The sequence below is a fragment of the Nematolebias whitei genome, chromosome 17 (genome assembly GCF_014905685.2).
Source record: "Nematolebias whitei isolate Nwh7 chromosome 17, NemWhi1, whole genome shotgun sequence".
Classification (NCBI taxonomy): domain Eukaryota; kingdom Metazoa; phylum Chordata; class Actinopteri; order Cyprinodontiformes; family Rivulidae; genus Nematolebias; species Nematolebias whitei.
Window position 1 is genome coordinate 26,912,121 of NC_056514.1, and position 21,556 is coordinate 26,933,676.

General features: G+C 38.8%; 1 protein-coding gene across 1 annotated transcript in view; it reads left to right on the forward strand.

Annotated features, from left to right (window-relative positions):
• The window catches only part of LOC119423497 (protocadherin-15), a 322,189-nt gene that overhangs the window by 157,954 nt on the left and 142,679 nt on the right, over window positions 1–21,556 (forward strand). The window contains exons 15-18 of the mRNA XM_037690893.1: window positions 1,840–1,941; window positions 8,614–8,746; window positions 11,904–11,983; window positions 14,063–14,156. Of these exons, the coding sequence (XP_037546821.1) occupies window positions 1,840–1,941; window positions 8,614–8,746; window positions 11,904–11,983; window positions 14,063–14,156 (409 nt within the window). The remainder of the gene's footprint in view (window positions 1–1,839; window positions 1,942–8,613; window positions 8,747–11,903; window positions 11,984–14,062; window positions 14,157–21,556) is intronic.

The window sequence follows — 21,556 nt, forward strand, 5'->3', positions numbered from 1 at the left end:
AGAGAGAGAGAGAGAGAGAGAGAGAGAGAGAGAGATATATATATATATATATATATTCTATACAATGTTTCTAAACTTTAAACACTCTAAAAGAGCACATGTCATGATCTCAGCTCTCTGCCAGTGCTCTCGGCCATGCCCACTTCTCCACTTCAGAGATATGACACGCTGCAGGAGGAAGCTTCTCCTGCAACAGTGGGCTGCACACAGGTGCATCATGTGCTCAATAATTTTAAATAATTCATTTTAAATAAACATTCCATGCTGATCGTGCAGCTTATCCATCAATCAGGCAATTGTGTGTCATGTCCAATCTTATTTTGAAAAACTGCGATAGTGCGAGTTTGCGACAAACAAACCAAGAAGTAGCGAGGGACTACTGTATATGGAATTTGTTTAGATATCCATATATTATTTTCAAGTAATTAAAACTTGACAGATTGTTAATAACACATAAATTAAAAGTCTATCATTCCTTCGAGGTGTGCCTATTCCCTCCCCACTGCTTTTCCAGTGAGAGTAATATTCCAAGATCATATCTTGAAAAAGGGTGAAGTCACAGCAGCTTTGGTCAAATCTTGAGAATAATGTAGGGTTGACTCCCAACAGTTAATGTAATTTTTTTAAACCAAGACCTCACACTATTAGTAGCACTTAAAGAGTTGTGAATGACTCTCAGCTACCACCTCACTCATTTAGCACAATGTGCCAAATTGAATGACTACGTTATATCCATTCAGCAGTTTTCTACCTTCAGCTATCTGTGGTGGCCATTTGAATTTTGGGCTGGTTTGAAAAGTTATTCAGTTAAAAATGTCCATCCAAAGATTTTCTGGAACATTCATTGAACTCTGTCCAGGGCTTCTTGAGCTGTTCTAGATGAAATATTGTAAAACTGCACCGCTCGAGGTGGCTGCATGTTGGAGTAGCTCTGTTACATTCATTCTGAGATTTTGCTTTTGGAAAATTTAATTCCTTTTTGGCTGGATGTAAATCACATTTTTTGGATGATTGTTTCCTCTAGTATTAGATGCTGTGCAACTAGAAGGATTTTTACTGAAACTTTTTTAGTTTGGGACATTTGTTATGATGCATAACCATAACAAGAAGGTGTTTTTTTTGTTGTTGTTGTTTTTTACAAGCAGGAGCAGCTGATTAACATTTCAAAGCTCAAATAATATCTCAGCTACAGTCCCAAATCTCAAATGTATTGAAAAGAAGGTGCCGTAGATGCATTCCCGTCTCCTTGCCGGCTGTGCTCGAGTGCCTGACCACTGAGATCCTGGAACTAGCAGGAAACGTGGCTCATGACAGCAGAAGGACCATGATTGTCCCCAAACCCCTGCAACCGGCCTTCCACAGTGATAAGAAGCTCAACAGGCTGCTGGGAGGAGTGGCCATCGCTCTGGGAGGAGTTCTGCCCGGCATTCAAGTGGTCCTGCTGCCTGGAGGTATTGCGAGGCAAGCCGAGTCTGGTTGGATGGTTCGGACAGCATCTGCGGCCATTTTCTTCTGATCTGCTGTGGACGAACCTTTACAAGCGATCCTTCCTGCCTACAGCCATCATCATCTATAACATCTCAACGATACGAGGATAACGAGTTACAACAACATTTAATTTCCCTTTGAGATTAATGAAGTATTTTTGAATTTGAATTGAATATTTTGCTAACAGGCACACAAACACGCACATGTAGAAAGATACGCAACAATCTTTATCACCTTTGGCAGTGCTCAGTAAAAAGCCCAATGGTGGACTGCATAGATAAACCTAAAAATTAAATTGGAAGCATGGTGTGTGTGCTGATAATCGTGTGTTTAATTTACTTTTTTTCACAGCACTGGGATAATCACAGTGGCCCCAGGAGTCGAGCTCACCGTTGGACGACACTACGCTTTGACCGTTGAAGCCACAGACAACGGGCCTTTACCCCACAGAAGGTACGTCTTTCTCTCCGTCTGCTTCACCGCTCATTTCTCTGTCTGTGTCGAGCTGAGGCGTGAAAGGTCGTCAAATTTCCACAGCTTTCACACTCATTGAACGACCCCCCTCAGAAGTGCCCACCGTTCGTCCTTTATTACTCCCTCCCTGCCACTCTCTGCATCTATTCACCATCTTCAGGGGAATATTTTTCTTTTATATACCATGAATTATAATTATAAAGAGAAAATTGTATAGAAGTGAGGAAAATGAGTAGGTCAGGCGTGAGACTTAAAAAAGTAGGAAGAGTGAAAGGAAATAAAAGGCTGCCTTAAATATTATGTATGGTATTTACGGATAATGCAGGAAAATGTGATGTCTAAGCAAATGCCTCAGAACATAAAAGATAAAATGCAGCACACACCGACTTGATAAGGTGTTGATTTTTGTTCCTTCCTCAGACTTCTGCCCTTCATTTCTTCTTCAAGGATTAAATCAATAAGGACCTGTAACTGTTGTCAACTCCCAGCCATTTCCACAACTCTTTTCTCCTCCCAATTGCAAGACAGTATAGGCTGCTCCTAATGTTCTGTCAACTCTTGTGTATTGATTTGGTCGGCAAATGGCTGAGCGCAGTAAAATTGCAAAATTTCAGATTTAGCAATTACAAAACTATTTTTTCAGAACAGAAGTAAATCCAGCCATCGAACGTCTCACCCAGTGGAACTCAGTCCACCCACACCGAACCACAAATAGATGTAGCAGCTGAGCTGACAGAGGGTTCGATTTCACGAGTGTTTTGAGCTGCGCAATGTCTTGACTCGTGAAAAATTACAGAGCAGGGCCTCTAGTGCAGCATGTGCTGTCTACAACTGCAAAACCTTTTTATGTAACTCTTTGGATTTCCTCATTCTTCAAGTTTTCATTTTGTGTATCGCCATAAAAAACATTAAGCAAACTAAAAATCTTAAAAGGTATTGCATCATTCAAAACAAAAGACTGCAGAAACCTTTTGGAACGTGGAAAGGAAATTTTCCGTTTAATTTGTGAACTTATCAGCAGAATGTTTTTTGATGCTCGAAGCACACTTTGGTGTAGTTCTTTGTGTTTTGCATTTGGGAATAACGCACCAAAAGGATAAATTAACACTGCAGTGTCCTTGAGAAGGAACAAACAAGTCGAGTCGCTGCAATAAGAAGCACAGAACAAAAGCAGCAATCAGTAAAACACACAGATGAACAATTAATCAAGATTTTCTTTAAACTATAAAACGCATTTGGAAAAAAAACAACTTTGATGTAGCTTTCAGTTTGTTTCTGCAGGAGGACCCCCAGAATGAAAAATACCCCATGTTTAAAAGTATAAAAATTGTATTAACACTATTAAAGAAAGGATCTTAAGTATTTTTGTTACATAAATATTTCCATTGCATTAAAAAGACAAATCGAAGAATATTATTTAATAAACATGAGGGTTATGAGGGAGTCCCTGAAAGTTTTTCTCCCCTGTAAGGGGTCTCTGAACCCAAAAAGTTTTTGAGAACCCCTGGCTTAAAGTTTATGGTGGTATCCCACTGGGCTGCAAATTTTGGAGACCAGTTGGCAACTCAAAATTTGTGAGAAAATAGAGATGCCTGCAATCATTCTATTAAACAAAACAACAACAAAAACGAACAAATGTTCAGTCTTTTGTTGCCCTGTCCCAATGTTTTTGGGACTTGTTGCTTCAATCAAATTCATTATTACATTATTTAAAAACAAACAAAAAAAGTTTTAAATAAATAATGGTACACACATATATTTTAAAAAATTGATATGTTTACTATAATCCATTGTGAATTAAAAATGGGTTTTGGTGATTTACAAATAATTCAATTTCAGTTTTACTGTATTTATATTTTACACACAGTCCCAACGTTTGGGGATTTGAGTTTGTATCTCTGATACTTTTTGAGGTGTGCAGAATTAACTTTGCTTCACTTTTTATGGTGTTTCCATCAAGCCCTAAAAAGGCAGAGAAAAAGCACAGCTAACATGAAAAACTTCACTCAGGAACACTTTGGCCAGGTTTTGAAGCCATATATATATATATATATATATATATAGAGAGAGAGAGAGCTATAGATATAGATATATATAGATATAGATATATAAATGTGTTTTAAACTCTTCCCACACTCTTGCCATATTCTAAACAATGTTTCTAAACTCTAAACACTTTAAAAGAGCACAGCATGTCATGACTTCAGCTCTCTGCCATCTGCCAGTGCTCTCGGCCACGCCCACTTCTCTGCTGCAGAGCGGAGATATGACACGCTGCAGGAGGAAGCTTCTCCTGCAGCTGTGGGCCGCACACAGGTGCAGCAGGTGCTAAATATTTTAAAATTTATTTTAAATAAAAATGCCATGCCTATCGTGCGACTCATCCATCAATAAGCCAATTGTGTGTCATCCATCCATTATCTTTACCTGCTTAGTCCATTTTGGGTCACGGGGGTCGCTGGTGCCCATGTCCAGCAATCACTGTGCGAGGGGCGGGGTACACCCTGGACGGGTCGCAAGTCCATCACAGGGCCACATAGAGACAAACGAGACAAACAACCATTCATTCTTTCACTCACACCTAGGGACAATTTAGAGTTACCAATCAGCCTAACATGCGTGGTTTTTGGACTGTGGGAGGAAACCGGAGCACCCGGAGAAAACCCACGCATGCACGGAGAGAACATGCAAACTCCACCCAGAAAGGCCCCTGGACCGGGGTTTGAACCAAGGACCTGCTCGCTGAGAGGCAGCAGCTCTACCAGTTGTGCCACCCTGCTGCCCATTGTGTGTCATGTCCAATCTTATTTTGAAAAACCACAATATAGCTTGTCCGTGAAAAATGAACCTCGAAGTAGTGAGTATTTTTTGTTGGGTTTAATATTATAAGTCATTTTGCTAGTATTTTTTTATTCAACTTAACAAACACAACCTCTTTTTTGTTGTTAATAATCATAAAAATAATAAAAAATAATCACCATTATCATTCAAATCAGCCCTAAAAGATTATGCTGAACAGGCTTAGAAATATTATATTTTGTTAATTATTTTCATTCAGCAAGTTGTTTCTTGTGCACTTTGTCTTCTCAAGAGATCCAGTTAAGTCAAACAGTGGCATCACGGCGGCTCAGTGGTTAGCACTGTTGCCTCACAGCAAGAAGGTCCTGGGTTCAATCCTTGGTTGGATCTGGGGTCTTTCTGTGTGGAGTATGCATGTTCTTCTCGTGCTTGCGTGGGTTTTCTCCGGGTACTCCGGTTTCCTCCCACAGATTAAAAACATGCATGTTAGGCTGCCTTCAGGCCTCCCTTGCAAAAGATATCTGTGATCTCAATGTGATTTGCCTGGTTAAATAAAGGTTAATAAATAAACAGATAATTCATTCTGTGCAAATTCCATAAAATCATAGGATGGGTGCATCTTTCAAAATGCATTCATGTAGTTGACACAAGGGAAACAAATGTAAATGGATCATTCTCTCCAACAGCATCCATCAGTCATGATGAAAACAGAATCCTTTGTCTTCTGCCACTTGGTTCCAGTATTGAAGCTGCAAAATCAATAGAATGTGAACCACTGCAGATTGAGGTGGTTCCAGCGATTTGCTCACAGATTGTCTCCAGATTTCCCCAGAACCCCCGTTTATCCCCAAAGAAAACATAACCAGCATGATAAATCAATATCTTCCTCTGCTGGCGGTTTTGTTGACGCTATAGGTCAGGACTCAGAACGAACTGTGTCCTCTTCTTGTTGGACATCAACAAAACTCAAACTACTTTTTTTAAAGTATTTTCTCTTTTTAACTTACATCATGAGCTGGTTTCGGGTCTTGAAGAACAGAAAAACACATTTTTATTTAGATAAGAAGGAATGGAACATATTTAGGACAGATGCACTCCACAATATGTACAACAGTTTATCCTCTGCTGTTTTATTTATACTTCCATCATAGTTAAGATAAGAGGAAAGGAAGACATAGGAGTGATAGGAGACAATACCTATACATATGTAGAAGTCACACAATTGATAAACATGTAATGGGCATTAGGAAATACATATAAAGTCAATTTATATCGTTATTTCTCTAAGGAGCCAGAAGATTGCTTTGAGTCTTCACTTCATCACAGTCTCCCATCCTAAGCAAGCACAGAGGCAACTGTGAAAAGGAAAAACTCCCTCATGAGGAAAAAAAACTTCCAGCAGAGCCAGGTTCAGGACAAAAAGCCATCTGCTTTGACCAGCTGAGTTTGAGAGACAAGAAGGAGAAACGGACACAGAATGACAGGTCCAGGATGGAGGCCATCAGATTTTCCCTAGTAGGAGAGACTAAAAGACAGAAATCACTATAAGAAAGAATAATTACAAATACAATCTATTTATTTGTTTGTATTGGTAACTGTTCATTTGATGAAATGAGGTAAATTTGTCCTTCTGTAGTCTAAGGTTATAGCAGCATAGGATAAGCAATAGGTCCGTATTCCCAAGTGTTTTGACTTCTTACTCACAAAGTGACAGGCATAGAGGCAAATATTTGTAGTTGAAGCATTCATGACTTTAAGTGACCACTTTATATTGATCGAGGCTGAATATATAATTTTTCTGTGTTTTACCATGTCTTTATTTCATTCCTCTCACAACAGTTTTTAAAGCAGAGTTGCTTGGCCCCAAACAATTATGTAAAAGAAAAGGGAGCCAGCATCGCAGCATGCATTCATCGCTGATCAGCCTTTATAGTTAAATATTAACTTCAATGACCGAAGTGATTAGAGAAGCTGTGAAAATGCACTGTGAATGCTAAGTGTTGAATTATTTGGCAGAAATTTGTTGAAGTGGAAATTGTGTTATTAAAGCTAATAAAAAGCAAAACACTAGCTAAAAGTTAAAAAATGTTATTGCTAGCTAAAAGCCGAAAGTTGCAAAATGCTAGCTTAAATACACTGGTTGAGAGCTAAAAGAAGCAAAGGGCTAACTAAAGGCCAAATGTGCAACAAATAAAAGATAGCTAAAGAAGCACAATACTGCCTATAAGCTAAAAGTATCAAAACGCTATGTAAAAGTAGCAAAAATCTATGTGCATGCTAAAAATAGCACAGGGTTAAAAGTAGTATAAGCAGACACAGTCAGAACAAACTGAAGCTGATTTCAAAGATTGTTTTTGAAGGAACTAAACATTTCTCCATGTATCTCTATGAAGAAAATATTTATAAACAGGGTCAAATATTTTAATGTACAAATTGTTTAAAAAAAAAAACTACATTACATACTACATTACAACTACTACATCTGCCCATCTCCAGAATGAACTGAATGACATGCAACGACAAATCTGCATGTTTATTCTGTAACTTTAAGGTCTTTACTATTATGTTTTGTAAGGTCAAGGTTCTTTGTCATTCTCATCACGTGTGGTACATGAGGTGGAACGAAATTGTGTACTCAAGGTCCCAGTTACATCAAACAATAGCAAAAATATAAAGTGTAAAAAAGAAACAGCATATACGGATCTAAGATATACACTGATATACTTTGTACGCTAAACGAACGCTAAACGAGCTAAACAAAAAATTTAGTCTCCTTAGCTTTATTTTGCTTTTACAATAGCTTTCAGAGATGGCACAAAAACACTTGTTACTCATTGGCAAAATGTTATTGATAAATCATATAATTTATGTCCTGATGCATGCTCAATAATCCAGGTAGAAAAACCTAATAAGGTTAAGTCAGGTCCTCTAGACGGATAAAAAAAAAAAAAACTTATTGAAATGTTTCGTCTTTAATCCAAAAGGCTTCATCAGTCTGAGGAACTGTATTAATCTTATAAAGAGCACATTCTCACAGTGGATCAGCCAGTTTGTTGTTGATATTCAAACTAGCTGTTCAAATAATTTATATAATTTATGCTTTTTTGCTCAACTTTAACATGCCGATATGAATTTTTTGAATTCAGACCACTGTTGCTTTAAAAAACAATAAATAATTGGGTTTTACATAACCCTTAACTTGCATTATAAAACCTTTGTTAATTGTAGCTGTATTGTAAATTTGCTGCACCATTCTAGATGTAGGAGGCTGAAACAACAGTTAACTAGCTTTAAAAAAAAAAAAAAATCCTAAAGGGCAAACTGCTTATACTTCTTTACACCCAGCTGGGTTTCACCAAAATGTTCTTTCACTAAAAGGTCAGCACCCTGTGCATGACTGAATCACTGAAACAGCTGAATACAGTGGTCAGAAGGCAAAATGGAATTCTTAAACTCTGCAAAAAAAAAAAAAAGACTTTTGTACAGCCCTGCAGTAAAAGCACTATCCAGCCTGTTTCTTTAGCACTTCCACTGCTGTTTACTCTGGGCTCTTATTGATTAGTTAAACACAGCATGAAGAGCAAGGAAACAAACACTATGCAGTCCTCATCTTAAACCATGAACCATTCACTCCACTTGATATTTTCCCTTCTCCACCCTTGTTTTTTTATACAGCCCTTCTATTTTTTTTCTTTCCTCCCATTTCAGTTGAACGTTCCTCTGCTGCCGATGTGAATTTACCAGATTCTCAGTTTCCGACAGTGTCTCTGTCTGTGGACGTGGTCCTGGTGTCTATCCCACTTGCTTCATTTTATTCTCTTTTGTCTTTACGCCCTCTCCGTCTCTCTCCAGGTCATCCATTACAACAGTCTATATTGAAGTTTTGCCCCCAAACAATCAAAGTCCTCCCCGCTTCCCGCAGCAACAATACAACCTTGAGATCAGTGAAGCTATGAGGGCTGGGGCCACACTGCTCAATCTGCAGGTAGAAACATGCACACACATGCACACACACACGAACATTAATAAAATGCTAAAATGTTTCAAATATTTGTTGTTTGTCTTCAGTCGTTCAGTTAAGAGTTTATTCATTGTATTGATTATTTTAAAAGTTATGTTAATAAAATGCCTTATATTTGTCTGACAGCTGTTTTAAATAGTCCTTAGAGATTAAAAAATACCAGTGTGGAATTACAGCTGTCAAAGAATAAACACAAATGGAAAGAAAATTTAGAGTTTTACAAGTACTTGTCTTGGCCAGTTTATTTATTTATTTATTATCTGATCGATATGGAACTGTTTGCTTGGGTTCAGTATCTTTAGGCGTTATCCAACTTTTTCTTAGATGTTCAGACTTTTGTGTGTGTGTGTGTGTTCTTGTAATATGCCATGTCTACGACAGAGTATTAGGGCCACGCAAAAAAAAAAGACTTTATGAGAAAAAATTCACAAGACTATGAGAATAAAGTCATAGTATTACGAGAATAAAGTTGTAATTTTACAAGAATAAAGTTGAAATATTACCAGAAGTCTGACATGAAAAAGCAGTCTTAAACTACGGTCAAATAATGAATGTTGAGCATCTTGTTAAGATATTAATTTTACAAATAAAGAAATACTTAATATGTTAGTACATCAGCATCAGGTTATTATCAGTATCAGGAAACTGTGCAAATGACTGTCTGTTTCGAAGAAAGAACCACACAGATTTGGAAGATATTGCTTCTTTTGTGGAAGAGGAGCTTTCTGGCAGTGGTCGACTGCAAGGCTTGGTTACATATGTGAGCCATTCAAAGAGGTTTGGTTGTTTCTCAGCAGAGAAGGAGGATGGTCATCAAGATTTTGGATCCAGTGAGAGTTGAACTTGGGCGAGCATGGTGTCTCCAACGTAACTGTTTTTCTAATTGAAAATGACTTTATTCTGGTAATGTTACAACTTTATTCTCATAATATTTTGACTTTATTCTCGTAATACTATGACTTTATTCTCATAATATTTAGACTTTATTCTCATATAACTTTATTCTCGTAAATTGTGACTTTATTGTCGTACGATTTTATTCTCGTAAATTATTACTTTATTGTCGTATGACTTTATTCTCGTAATACTATGACTTTATTCTCGTAATTTTGACTTTTTTTCTCATAATGTAATTTTTTTTTCTTAGCATGGCCCTAATACTCTGTCGTACATGTCCAGTAAAGTAACCTCAAAAATATTAACACTACCATGTTTCACAAATCGAATAACATTATATCTTAATTAAGTATATTTTTAAATTATTATAAACATTGCACTATTTATTAAAACAGAAAAGCCTCTTTTTGTGGGGGGAGGGGGCGGGGTCCTCATTCATATACAAAAATAATCTAATTTCTTGTATGTCCATATGATCATGTGTTCAATGTTCTCCAATGCTAGTGTTCAGGTCACACAGCCATGTGTGTTTAGACTTTCAGATTAGATTAACTAGATTCCGGAATTGTGCTGCTCAAGGTGGCTGCATGTTGGAGTAGCTCTGTATTCCTCTTTTATCTTTATTCCTCTTTTTTCTGAAATTCCTCTTTTTTTTAATGATTATTTCCTCTGGTATTGGATGCTGTGCAGCTGGAAGGATTTTTTTGCTGAAACCTTTTTACTTTTGGACATTTGTTATGATACGTACCCAAGGTTCAAGGTTCTTTATTATCATTCACATCACATGTGGTACATGAGGTGGAACGAAATTGTGTGCTCAAGGTCCCAGTTACACCCCAAAATAGCAAAAATGTAAAAGTATAAAAAGAAACGGTATATATGGATCTAAGGTATACACTGATATGTGCTAAACGAATGCTAAACAATACACTAAAATATCTGAGATATATGCTAAACACTAATAATGTAAAATAATGTGATATATTAAACAGCAGCCTGAACATTACCCATAACAATAATGTGTTCTTTACAACTGGAAGCAGCTGACGAACATCTCAAAAGCTCAAATATTACATAAACTAAGGCTGGGAAACAAATTGGATAAACTCCAAGCCCTAACAAGGATCCATCCAAAGCATCAGAAATGCAGTGTTATGTGTTTCACTGAGACATGGCTGCAGGATCATCTCCCCAAGTGACCATCACTTAGGGAGGAGTTCTGCCCAACTTTCAGGCAGTCTTAAGAAGGCCGTCAAATATGCCAAGTCCAAGTAGACGGATCAACATCTGCAACCAGTTTGTTCAGATTTGCTGTAAGACAGCCCACTACAAGAGATCATTCTTGCCCACAACCATCAGCATCTACAGCTCTGATTGATCCTTTGGGATCAATAACATATTTTTGAATTAACTTGAATTGACATTTTAGATTGTCTTATTTAGTCATATCTGGTTGCAAACAACAAAGTCCATGCTCAATAATCCAGGTATACAATCCAACATTTTTCAGTCAGGTCATCAGGATAGTTTCTTTTTTTGTGCTGAAACGTTTTGCCTTCGATCCGGAAGGCTTCAACAGTCAAGGAAACACACAACACAAAACTGATTCTTCCCCCAAAAGCTTACTCCAAAGTGGAACAAACCAGTTATGTTGGTGATAAGACGGTCTCTTTGTCACGCCTCCTCCTCTATTGCCAGACCTCTTCCTTGTTGACAGTCATGTCAAACTGGTTGAAAACCAGAGACCATCTTAGCACCAACATAACTGGTTTGTTCCACTTTGGAGTAAGCTGTTAGGGGAATAATCAGTTTTGTGTTGTGTGTTCCCTTGACTGATGAAGCCTTCCGGATCGAAGGCGAAATGTTTCAGCACATAAAAAGAACCTGTCCAGATGACCTGACCGAAAAATGTTGCATACCTGGTTTACTTTGGGTCATTACCAAGCGTCTCCAGAACTTGGCATGCTGTTGATGTGTCTTATTCTTTTGATCCAGGTGTGCTGGAGCAGGTATACACATCTATAGCATACAGGACAATGTGCTCAAGGAACCATAGTTGAGAATATATTAGAAATTTGCAAGAATTGCTGCGCTTTCTCCTCTCAAGTGCTATCTTAGTGCTGCTCATACTGTAAAACAAAACAAAAACCAAGTACAGGTGCAGAGCCTTATTAAATCTGCCTTTATATATGCATGAGTCATTGATTCCCTTTCTTCTTTTAAGGCAGTGGATCGAGAGCGGGACCCCATAACTTATCAAATCCAGAGAGGAGACATTAATGGAAATTTTGCACTGCAACAGAAGTAAGTAAATCAATGCACAAGCTGTGTGGGATTGTGTTTGCACCAAAGTATGGTGTTGATATCAAAACCAAGACATTTTCTTTATGTTTATTTCTGAAGCCTGTTTCCTCCCGATATTACATAGACATACACTATATGTATAGTTTGAAGCTGTGTGTCTTTGTAGTAGCACACCCTGGCGTGTGTATGTGTGGGGGGAGGGGGGTATAAAAGCAGTCTCAGTTTTATTATTCTCTTTGGACTCTGCCAAAGACTTCACATACACACTTCATCTCGCCCCAGCATACACACACAGACTCTGTGGGCTTTTGTTGTGTTTATCCTTATTAATTTTGTTTTTCGTTAAATGCGTTTCCGGTGGTGGAATAAAGTTTGTTTAGAGAAGATCGTAGAGGGAAAAGAAAAAAGTGCAAGTAATGAAGGACTGCATAACTGGGCTGCCCTGTTATGATGGGGGAGGAAGGCAGGAAATTAAATTCATTAGCTTTCATTTGTACCTTCCAGGAGATTTATTTAGGTAGTGTGTGAGGCTGAATAATTGTCTAATATGCGCCAAAAGGTTGCATTGCCTTCCTTGTATTTTTTTTATTTATTTATTTGCATTGCACTTTGTAACTCAATAAAGACAACGCACATTTTTTTTTTACTGAACATGTGCAACATGTCATGAAGCTTTATCCCATTTTAAATTCAGCTAAATAATGTAAAAGTGCAAATCAAAGCACTGCTATCACACAACTTGCACAGTAGGTTTTACTTGAGGTTGTCCATACAGGTCACAGTAGTGGATGAATATCTGAAATGTAAAGCAGTCTTAATGAAATAAAAATGGTGTTAAAAATGGATTACTGTCAATTATATTAAGGAAGTACTTAGTTACATTGGAGTAATTAAAACACCAACTTGTTACACTTTTGTGATAATTGGCTGAGTTATAAAATATTGAAGCATTTTTTTGTTTTGTTTTTTATTTGTTCTTTTAGTATTTCAGCAGACCTTTCTTTCCAACCTTTTGCCACCAATAGTTACAAAGCAATAAGTAAAAAAATACTGAGTACTTTGCTGGTAAATAGTTAAAAATAAGGTAGTGTCCTTGTAATTACCTACTTAATATAATAGTAGTTACCCAGTAAATTATTGCAGTTTACTGAATAACTACATGGTACATGGAAATTTTTTTTAAAGAGTTATTCAAACCTCATCAAGGGACAGCCTTTTGTTACAAAACTCCTCTTTTAATACTTTTCCAAACTTGAAACCTCACTAAAACTTGTTTTAAAATTATCTAAATCAAGAGGACTAAACAGTTCGAGTTTCCACTGTTTTCCAAGTTTTCTTATAGCATAGCTTTACAGAACCTCACTGACCTGCACAAGGTGAGGTCAGTGAACAAGGTCAGGCTGATTCTGGCAGATCCTGATCACCCGCTCCATGGTGAGTTCAGGTTGCTTCCATCTGGATGTAGATACCTACATCCCAGATGTAGAACAAAGACTGACAAACTCATTTATCCCTGTAGCGATCAGGCTTCTCAACGAACAGTGATGATTTCTGTACTGTTATTTTAATGTCTCATTGTCTTGTCTAGTATGGATGTTTTGTTTGTCTGACTGTGAAACGAATTGCCCCTTGGTTGATAATAAAGATTCTTGAACTTGAACGTATTGTTCTGTGCAAACATTTGAAACAGTTCCACATACTCTAACAAGGTTAAATCAGGTCCACTGGACATATTCTTCAGATTGTGAATAATACATCCAAAGGACCTAACTTAACCTTGTTAGATTTATCTTCCTGGATTATTGAGCATGCATCAGGACATTTCTACATAGAACTTAGTGCACAGGAAAATATGACAAATGTCTGCAGTTATCAGCCTAATGGTGGTCAACATACCTCACTTTTAATGACTTCTGACTTTTAGGAAAATCAGTATTTTGAACATTTTCACACATTTTTTTCCTGCTTTCATTAGTTTATACTGTGTACTAATATTCACTGTTTTACTGTGATGTTTTTCTTTTATTTTTTATAATATATCTAGATTTTTAACCAGAACTATTTGTGTTCTCTCTGCAGTTCAGGGTATTTAATTCTGGACAATCCTCTGGACAGGGAGACTATGGACTATTATACCTTGGTGGTCACAGCTTCAGACGGACACCCAAATGGAGTAAGAACCTTGTCTCTGATAGCGATAGTTTATATAATACATGCTCACTTTATTAGATCGAATGGTCTCAGAAGAAACAACTGGGAGTACTTCGGCTGTCTCTCTTTTTGGTGGATACAGCAGATAATCTGTTCCTGTTTCTTCCTCTCTGGTTCATCTTCATTTGTCAACCACTTGCATGTTCGATCCACTTCTGCTCTTGTCCAGCAGCTCTGTTTTCACCACTCATTTCCCAATCTATCCAGCTTCTTTCCTTCACTGCACATGTCCAAACCACCCAATTATTTCTACTTTACTTTGTTCCAGAATTGTTCAACCCGATAAAGAGTCATTCCTGATCCTCTTCATCCTTGTCACCCTCTATGCAAATCTTGGCATCTTTAATTCAGCTGCCCTGTCTTTTCATCAGTGGCAGTCTTTCAGTCTTTAATCCTTTAATTCACAGTCTCTCTCTCTCCCCAGTGGTTTGTAAATCTTTTTTTCCTTCTCCTGGAACATTTTCTTCACAAATCGTTATTGGCGTTCTTCTCCACTCTCCCTACTCTCTCCTTTTCACTTTTCCTCTGAAGTTCCTACAAAACTCAAACATAATGTCTTACAACTCTAACCTTTTCAGCACATTTTGCCCCTCTTCCAATTGTATTCAAGTTCAAGTCTATTTTATTGTCATTTCCACCACATGTGGTACATGAGGTGGAAGGAAATTATATACACAAGGTCTCAGTTACACCTCAAAACAGCAAAATATAAAGCATACTAAGAAACACTAAATAAGGCTCTAAGATATATGCCAAGATATACACTAATCAAACGCCAAACGGTACGCTAAAAGATCCAAGATATACGCTAAACACTAATAATTTAAAACAATACGGTGTGAGAACAGCAGCCCAAGCATGAGTCTGTGGTGAGCAGATAGGTATGAATGAATACAGCAGCATGAGATAATCAGCAGCACAGACAAGTCACGTATCACCAATTAAAGTGTTATTACAGTGATTTTTTTCTTAGTGATTATCCTGGTTAGAGATGTATGAGACTTACAGCTTCAGGGTAGAAGCTGTTCCTCAGTCTAATGGTTCTACACTTAGTGCTCCACAACTTTCTGCCTGAGGAGAGTGGAGCAAAAATTGTGTGTGCTGGGTGAGTGGGGTCCTTCATGATGCAGGTGGCCCTCTTCCTGCATCTGGTTGTGTAGATGTCTGTGAAGGTGGGGAGGCTGACTCCAACAGTCTCTGTGCAGCCTTCACCACTCTATGCAGAACTTTCCCTTCTGAAGCTGTGCAGCTTCCATGCCACACGTTGATGCTGGATCACAAGGTGCTCTCCACTGCACACCTGTAGAAGGAGGTAGGGACTGAGCTTCCCATACCAGCTCTCCTCAGCCGCCTGAGGAATTGGAGTCGCTTTCTTGATCAGGCCGGTAGTGTTGTTGCCATGAGATTGTCATTCAGGTGCACACCCAAGTATTTGTAACTGGAGACCACTTCCACTGCAGATCCTCCTATGTTCGGGGAGGGGGAGGCATTTGCTCCATCTGAAATCCATGACCATCTTCTTCACATTGATGTGAAGGTTTTCCTTCCTGCTCCAGCTCTCCAGGTGTTCCACCTCCTGCCTATAGCCAGACTCGTTGTTTGTGATGCATTCCACCACTGCTGTATTGTCTGCAAACTTTACAAAATGACAGCCTGGTTGGGTAGGTGCACAGCCATATGTGAGCAGAGTGAACAAGAGGGGGCTCAACACATAGCCCTGATGGGAGCCAATTTCTGGGGGTTATGGTGGAGGAGGAGAAGTTGTGGATCCTCACAGACTGCAGTCTGTTTGTTAAGAAATCCAGGACCCAGTTGCATCCCAGTTGATTGAGTCTTGCAGTATGCATACTGGTGTGGTGTGGTCTTCCTCGCTGATGTTGACGGTAGCTTTGATGTGGGCCATGAACATTCTTTCAAAGCTTTTAGCGACTGTTGGGGTGAGGGTTAATGGCCGGTAGTCATTCAGACTAGTCATTGCAGAGCTCTTGAAAGCTGGGATGATGGTAGCGGTCTTCAAGCAGGTGGAAAGAGTTGCCATCGTGAGGGAGGAGTTAAATATATTGACCATCACTTCGGAGAGCTGATCAACACAGTCTTTCAGCACCCTCCACAGGATGTTGGCTGGTTGGCTGGGCCAGGTGTTTTGTGAGGATTAATCCTCCTGAAAATACTCCTTACTTCTGCTGAGGTCACACTGAGGAAATCCTCTTCTTGTGATGAGGGGAATCTGGTGCTGGGTGGTCTATTTGGGTCCTCAAAGCAAGCATAGAACCTATTAAGAGCATCAGGCAGTGATGGGTCCCTAGGGCATTGTGCACCCCTGCTTTTATAGTCTGTGATGCACTTAATGCCCCTCCACATGCTCCGTGGGTCTTGTGAGGTGAAATACCCCTGGATCTTCCATGCATATGTGGCTTTGGCTCTCCTTATACCAGTAGCTTGCTCTTTTCTTGTCCTCCCCAGTTCCTGTGAGTCACCACACCTGAAGGCAGTATCCCTGTCTTTCAGCAGAGTATGGACCATTCAGCCAGGATTTCTGGTTCAGGTAGCACTTCACAGTCCTTGTGGTGGTGATTCTACACCTCTTTAACCTTCATTTCTTTTCTCACTACATTATTGTCTGTGAATATAAAATCCAGTGAAATTATTGTCTGGACTCATCAGTCAGTCCTTCCATCACCACTGCAAACAGTTGGCTCAGGGATGAGCTACAATGCAAATCCCTCCTCCACCTCAACTCCCCTCTGTTACTACAACACATCTCCCACAGTCTCAGTGCCCCACTCGTGTCCACTCCTGTCACCTTTGGACTTCCTCATTTAGTGCAACAATAACTCTCACAGAGTGCTTTGGTAAATTCCACCGAACCGCCTCATTTCAATTTTTTCAGAGATTCAACATAATTTAAGTGAACATCTATTCATCAGTCCATTCATCCATCCATTCATCCATCCATTCATCCATTATCTTAACAGGCTTTTTCCTTTTCGGGTCATGGAGGTCACTAGTGCCCATGTCCAGCAGTGACTGTGCAAGAGGCGGAGGACACCCTGGACAGATCTCCAGTCCATCAAAGGCCCACATAGAGACAAACAACCATACACACTCTCACTCACAACTAGGGACAATTTAGAGCTACCAGTTAGCCTAAAATGCATGTTTTTGGTCTGTGAGAGGAAACCGGAGTACCCATAGAAACCCCCAGTAATGCCCCCAGCCTGGAATTTGAGCCGTTGACCTTCTCACTGTGAAACAACAGCTCTAACAACTGAGACACTGTACCGCCTCAAAGTAAACATATATTATATTTTCTATTGACACAATGTAAATTTCAAATTTATTTATACAGTACATTTGACTTAAAATCAGTTTGTCAAACTTTACATGGTAAGAAATAAAACTGTTACCCAGAACTAGGTGTGTACTATAAATAAAAAAGATAAAAATGCATGCAAACTTGACCATAAGATGATATAGCATAAAAAGGGTATCATATAAATAGTTAACCACAATTAAAATGGAATTAAATTAATTAAAAATACCTTAAGACCAGGATAAATAGATTGATCTAGCAGTAACTATAGTGGATAAATAAGAAGTTAAAAAGAAGCAGAGTGCAGCAGCCAGACATCAGAAGCAGCAGATCACAGATTCAGTTGTTAAAGTGCAGTGTTCAGTGAATGGGTGAGAAGCAGTTCAGCAGGCAGATTGCATCTACCGTAGGTAGAAGCTATTTGTCAGTCTGGAGGCTTTTGCCTGGATGCAGCACAGCCTCCTCTCAGAGGGCAGGTGGGTGAACAGCCATGTATAAGATGGTTGGGGTCACAAATGATGCATGTGGCTCTTGTCCTGCACCTGGTGGTGTAAATATCCCTGGGGGATGATAAGCTGCACCCTACGGTCTTGTGGCCAGACTTTGTCACCCTCTGCAGCACCTCCTTCTCATCCACGGTGCAGCTTCTGTACCACACCATGAAGGAGGAGGGCAGGATGCTCTCTGCCACACAGATGTAGAAACATTTAAAATGAAAGGCCTAGCATTCCTTAAAGGGATGCATTTCACCCGCTGAGTTTCATGCCAGAGTTTTAGCCTGAGATCATCCAGCGCTTAAAAGTGATGCAGTTATTCAGTATCTGTTTTGGTCAAACCTTGTAAATGAGGCTATGCAGGATCACACATGATATTGTGAGCTCTTAAGAGATGTGTTAGTGCTCAGAGGTGTTGAGAATGATGCTCATCTACTACACCACCTAAATTTAGCTCAATATCAGTAAAATAGATGGAGTTCTTGCCATTTTTGTGTTGGATGAGTTGCATTATTTGTGGCAACTATCTTGCATCATGTGGGCTCCAAATCAGTTGTAGATGTACATCCAGTGTTTACTTTCTGAGAGCTTCCATAAAACTGGTCTAAAGGCTTATAAAATATTTTGCTAATACTGTTGACAAATGCACACACAGACGTGGGCAAAATGTTATCACTGCCTCACCTTTGGCAGTAAACAATAATGGATCTTCCAACAAAGTTTAGTCAGGTCATCTGGACAGTTTCTTGTTGTAGAGGATGAGGAAGATGATCATGAATATGATGAGGATGATGATGATGATATGTTTCGTCCTTCATCCAAAGGACTTCATAAAGGGGCCAAGATGGTGTAGAGGCAGGGCAGCTGGCCTGGGATCCGAAAGTCCCAGGTTCGATCCCCAGTCACTGCACACCTCGTGGTGTCTCTGGGCAGCACACCTCATCCCCCAAAATGCCCCCAGGGCACTTTCAATAGCTGCCCACTGCACAACCTGGTGGTGAATGGGTTAAATGTAGAGATTAATTTTGCCATTGTATAGAAACATACATTTATGACATTGTGATGACATCATTATTATTATTATAAAGCCAAGGAGCCACAAACAAACTCAGTCCCACAAGCAGCACACTCCCATATAGTGGACCAACCATTTTGCCGGTGATAAAATGGTTTCTGGGGCCCGTCCTCTCCCCCCGTCTACTCCTCTGAGGCAGCCATAACCGAAGTGGTCCAAAACATCAAAGTTTATGCTCAATGAAATTTTCTTAAGACATTTTCAATAAAAAAAAAAAAAAGGTTCATGCTCAATAACCCAGGTAAAAAAAAAAAAAAAAAAAAATCCAATAACGTTGGTCCCAAAAATGGTGTGCAATTGACATGACATGAATGGTAAGATCACTCAACTCATGAGGAAATGTAACCCAGGGTGAGCTACCCTCCAACAAACAAATACGATATCTGTAATGGTGAAGGTAGTGAAACTCACAGTGCTACCTGAGGCATTTAGTGAGGCATTTCTGCCTAATCAGCCAACATCATGGCAAAAAAGACAAGCAAAAAAAATGAAGATGCTAATAATTTAAAGTAATTAATGCAGTAGATGTTTTCATGCCGCAGATCTACACATGGCAAGAATTCAGTGAAATTCAATGTGTAAGAGTGTAAATTTTGCATTACACAACCTATCAAACCCTGTGGAAAATCTGTATAGTTTTAACTGATCATAGAAAACAAAGACTAAACTTGTGCAGCCAGAAGTTGCAAAAAACATCCAAAACAAAGCACAACTAGTTTTAAGTGTTAACTTTTAATTTAACCATTAAGCATATAATGTAATTATGTCAAACATTGAAGATTTACTTGCAGTTTCCTTCGTACAGACAAACGTGGTACTTTTTGTTTACCACTGTTGCATTCAGCAGCTAGTGAGGTCGATCGCCGGCCTGTATCCATCTTTTGCATTTTTCCAGACTCTATTTAGGTTTTGAAACTGGAATAAACTGTATTCCACCCTCTGTTCGCTCAGGGTAATGTGTGTCTGAATTGCATGTTCGCCACTGACAACGTGTAATCATTTTTTCTGATGATTTTTCATGAACTTTCTATGACAAAGCATCCATAAAGCAAAACACTAACAATGTAGTCAGAGGAAAAGGGGAGCAGTTCCTTCAGGTAAGGGCGTTTAACTTGGGGACAAATCACGATAACCAATGGGTCACTTGCTGATGAGCCTACTGGGTTGATTGATAGATGTCTTATGCCAACTGTCCCCCTCTGACAATGCTGTTATTGCAAAATCCCTCAGCCCTCTGTGAAAAGCAAGCAGCCATCAGGGCGATGACTACTGGGTTGATGGTCCTCCTTTTACATGTGAATAACTAGGTTTGACTGTCACCAGCAAACTGGTTGATCCACTACAAGGTGCTGACTGAAGAAGTCTTTTGGATAAAAGACTAAATATTTCAACAATAAAGAACCTGTCCAGAGGATCTGATTCAACCTTGTTAGATGGGAGCAGCGAGTTCAGACAGCTATTTTCTGCCACTTGTAAATCACTTAAAATGTCAGCAGCTGATCACATTTGCTATTTTCATCAAAGAGTGGCTTAACAACCCATGAAATCAGTTTTTCTCTTGTTCTCAATTTTTGGAAACCCATTTGCTTCCAGCTGTGATGTTGAAGTCTGCTCTGGAAACCCAGATTTGTTTGTTACTTGTGTAACAAAAAATAAATTTGGTCACAGTCATTAGTACCACATGAGGTCAAAAGGAACATATTTTAGACATTAAATCAAAAATGGCAACAAACTCTGAAGTAAGCTCCCTTATGTCCTTATTTAGAAAGCATTTTTGCTTCCCCAGTCACCTTCCTGACTTTGAAGGAGGGTAATTTCCTCCTTTTACAATCTAGAACCAAGTATTTTTCACATATTTCTCAACTCTTAAAAACAGTATTTTGAATTTGGTTATAAATGAGCCAGTTGGAAACTAAACATTACCTGAATGTTTGCAGCCCACATTTGCATACATTTATACTTCTCTCACCCAGATGGAGTGGCATTTTTTACCACTTTACCTTTAAAACCCCAAGTGTGGAAACTTAAATAATTGTTTAAAAGGTAACTGGACGTTAAAAGATCCACATTTAGGTGTGGTTACTTAACTGCAAAGTTGTTTTTTTTTGTTGTTGTTGTTCTATAAAATAATGGACTTTGGCCCACTGCTCCCATTTTCATAGCACACACCAAAGTTATTCTGTCTTTCTTGTGTTTTCAAACTCGTATGATTTACTCACACATAAAAGTCAAATAAGGACAGTGAGTGCATTCCCTAATCTTTTATTCTGGTATTTCTTTTGTCCCTTTATGGTTTTATTGATTCTCCCTACCCTTGTCTCTCTGTTATTCTTTCTTCAGTCAAAAATCCAGCCTTAAAATATTTTCAGTGTTGATTAAACAAGAAAGTGACGCATAAGGTGTAGGTGAGTAGAGCAAAAGTTACTTTTTATAAAACTTTTTAGCATTGTCATAACTACTAGATGAAGTAAAACAGCAAA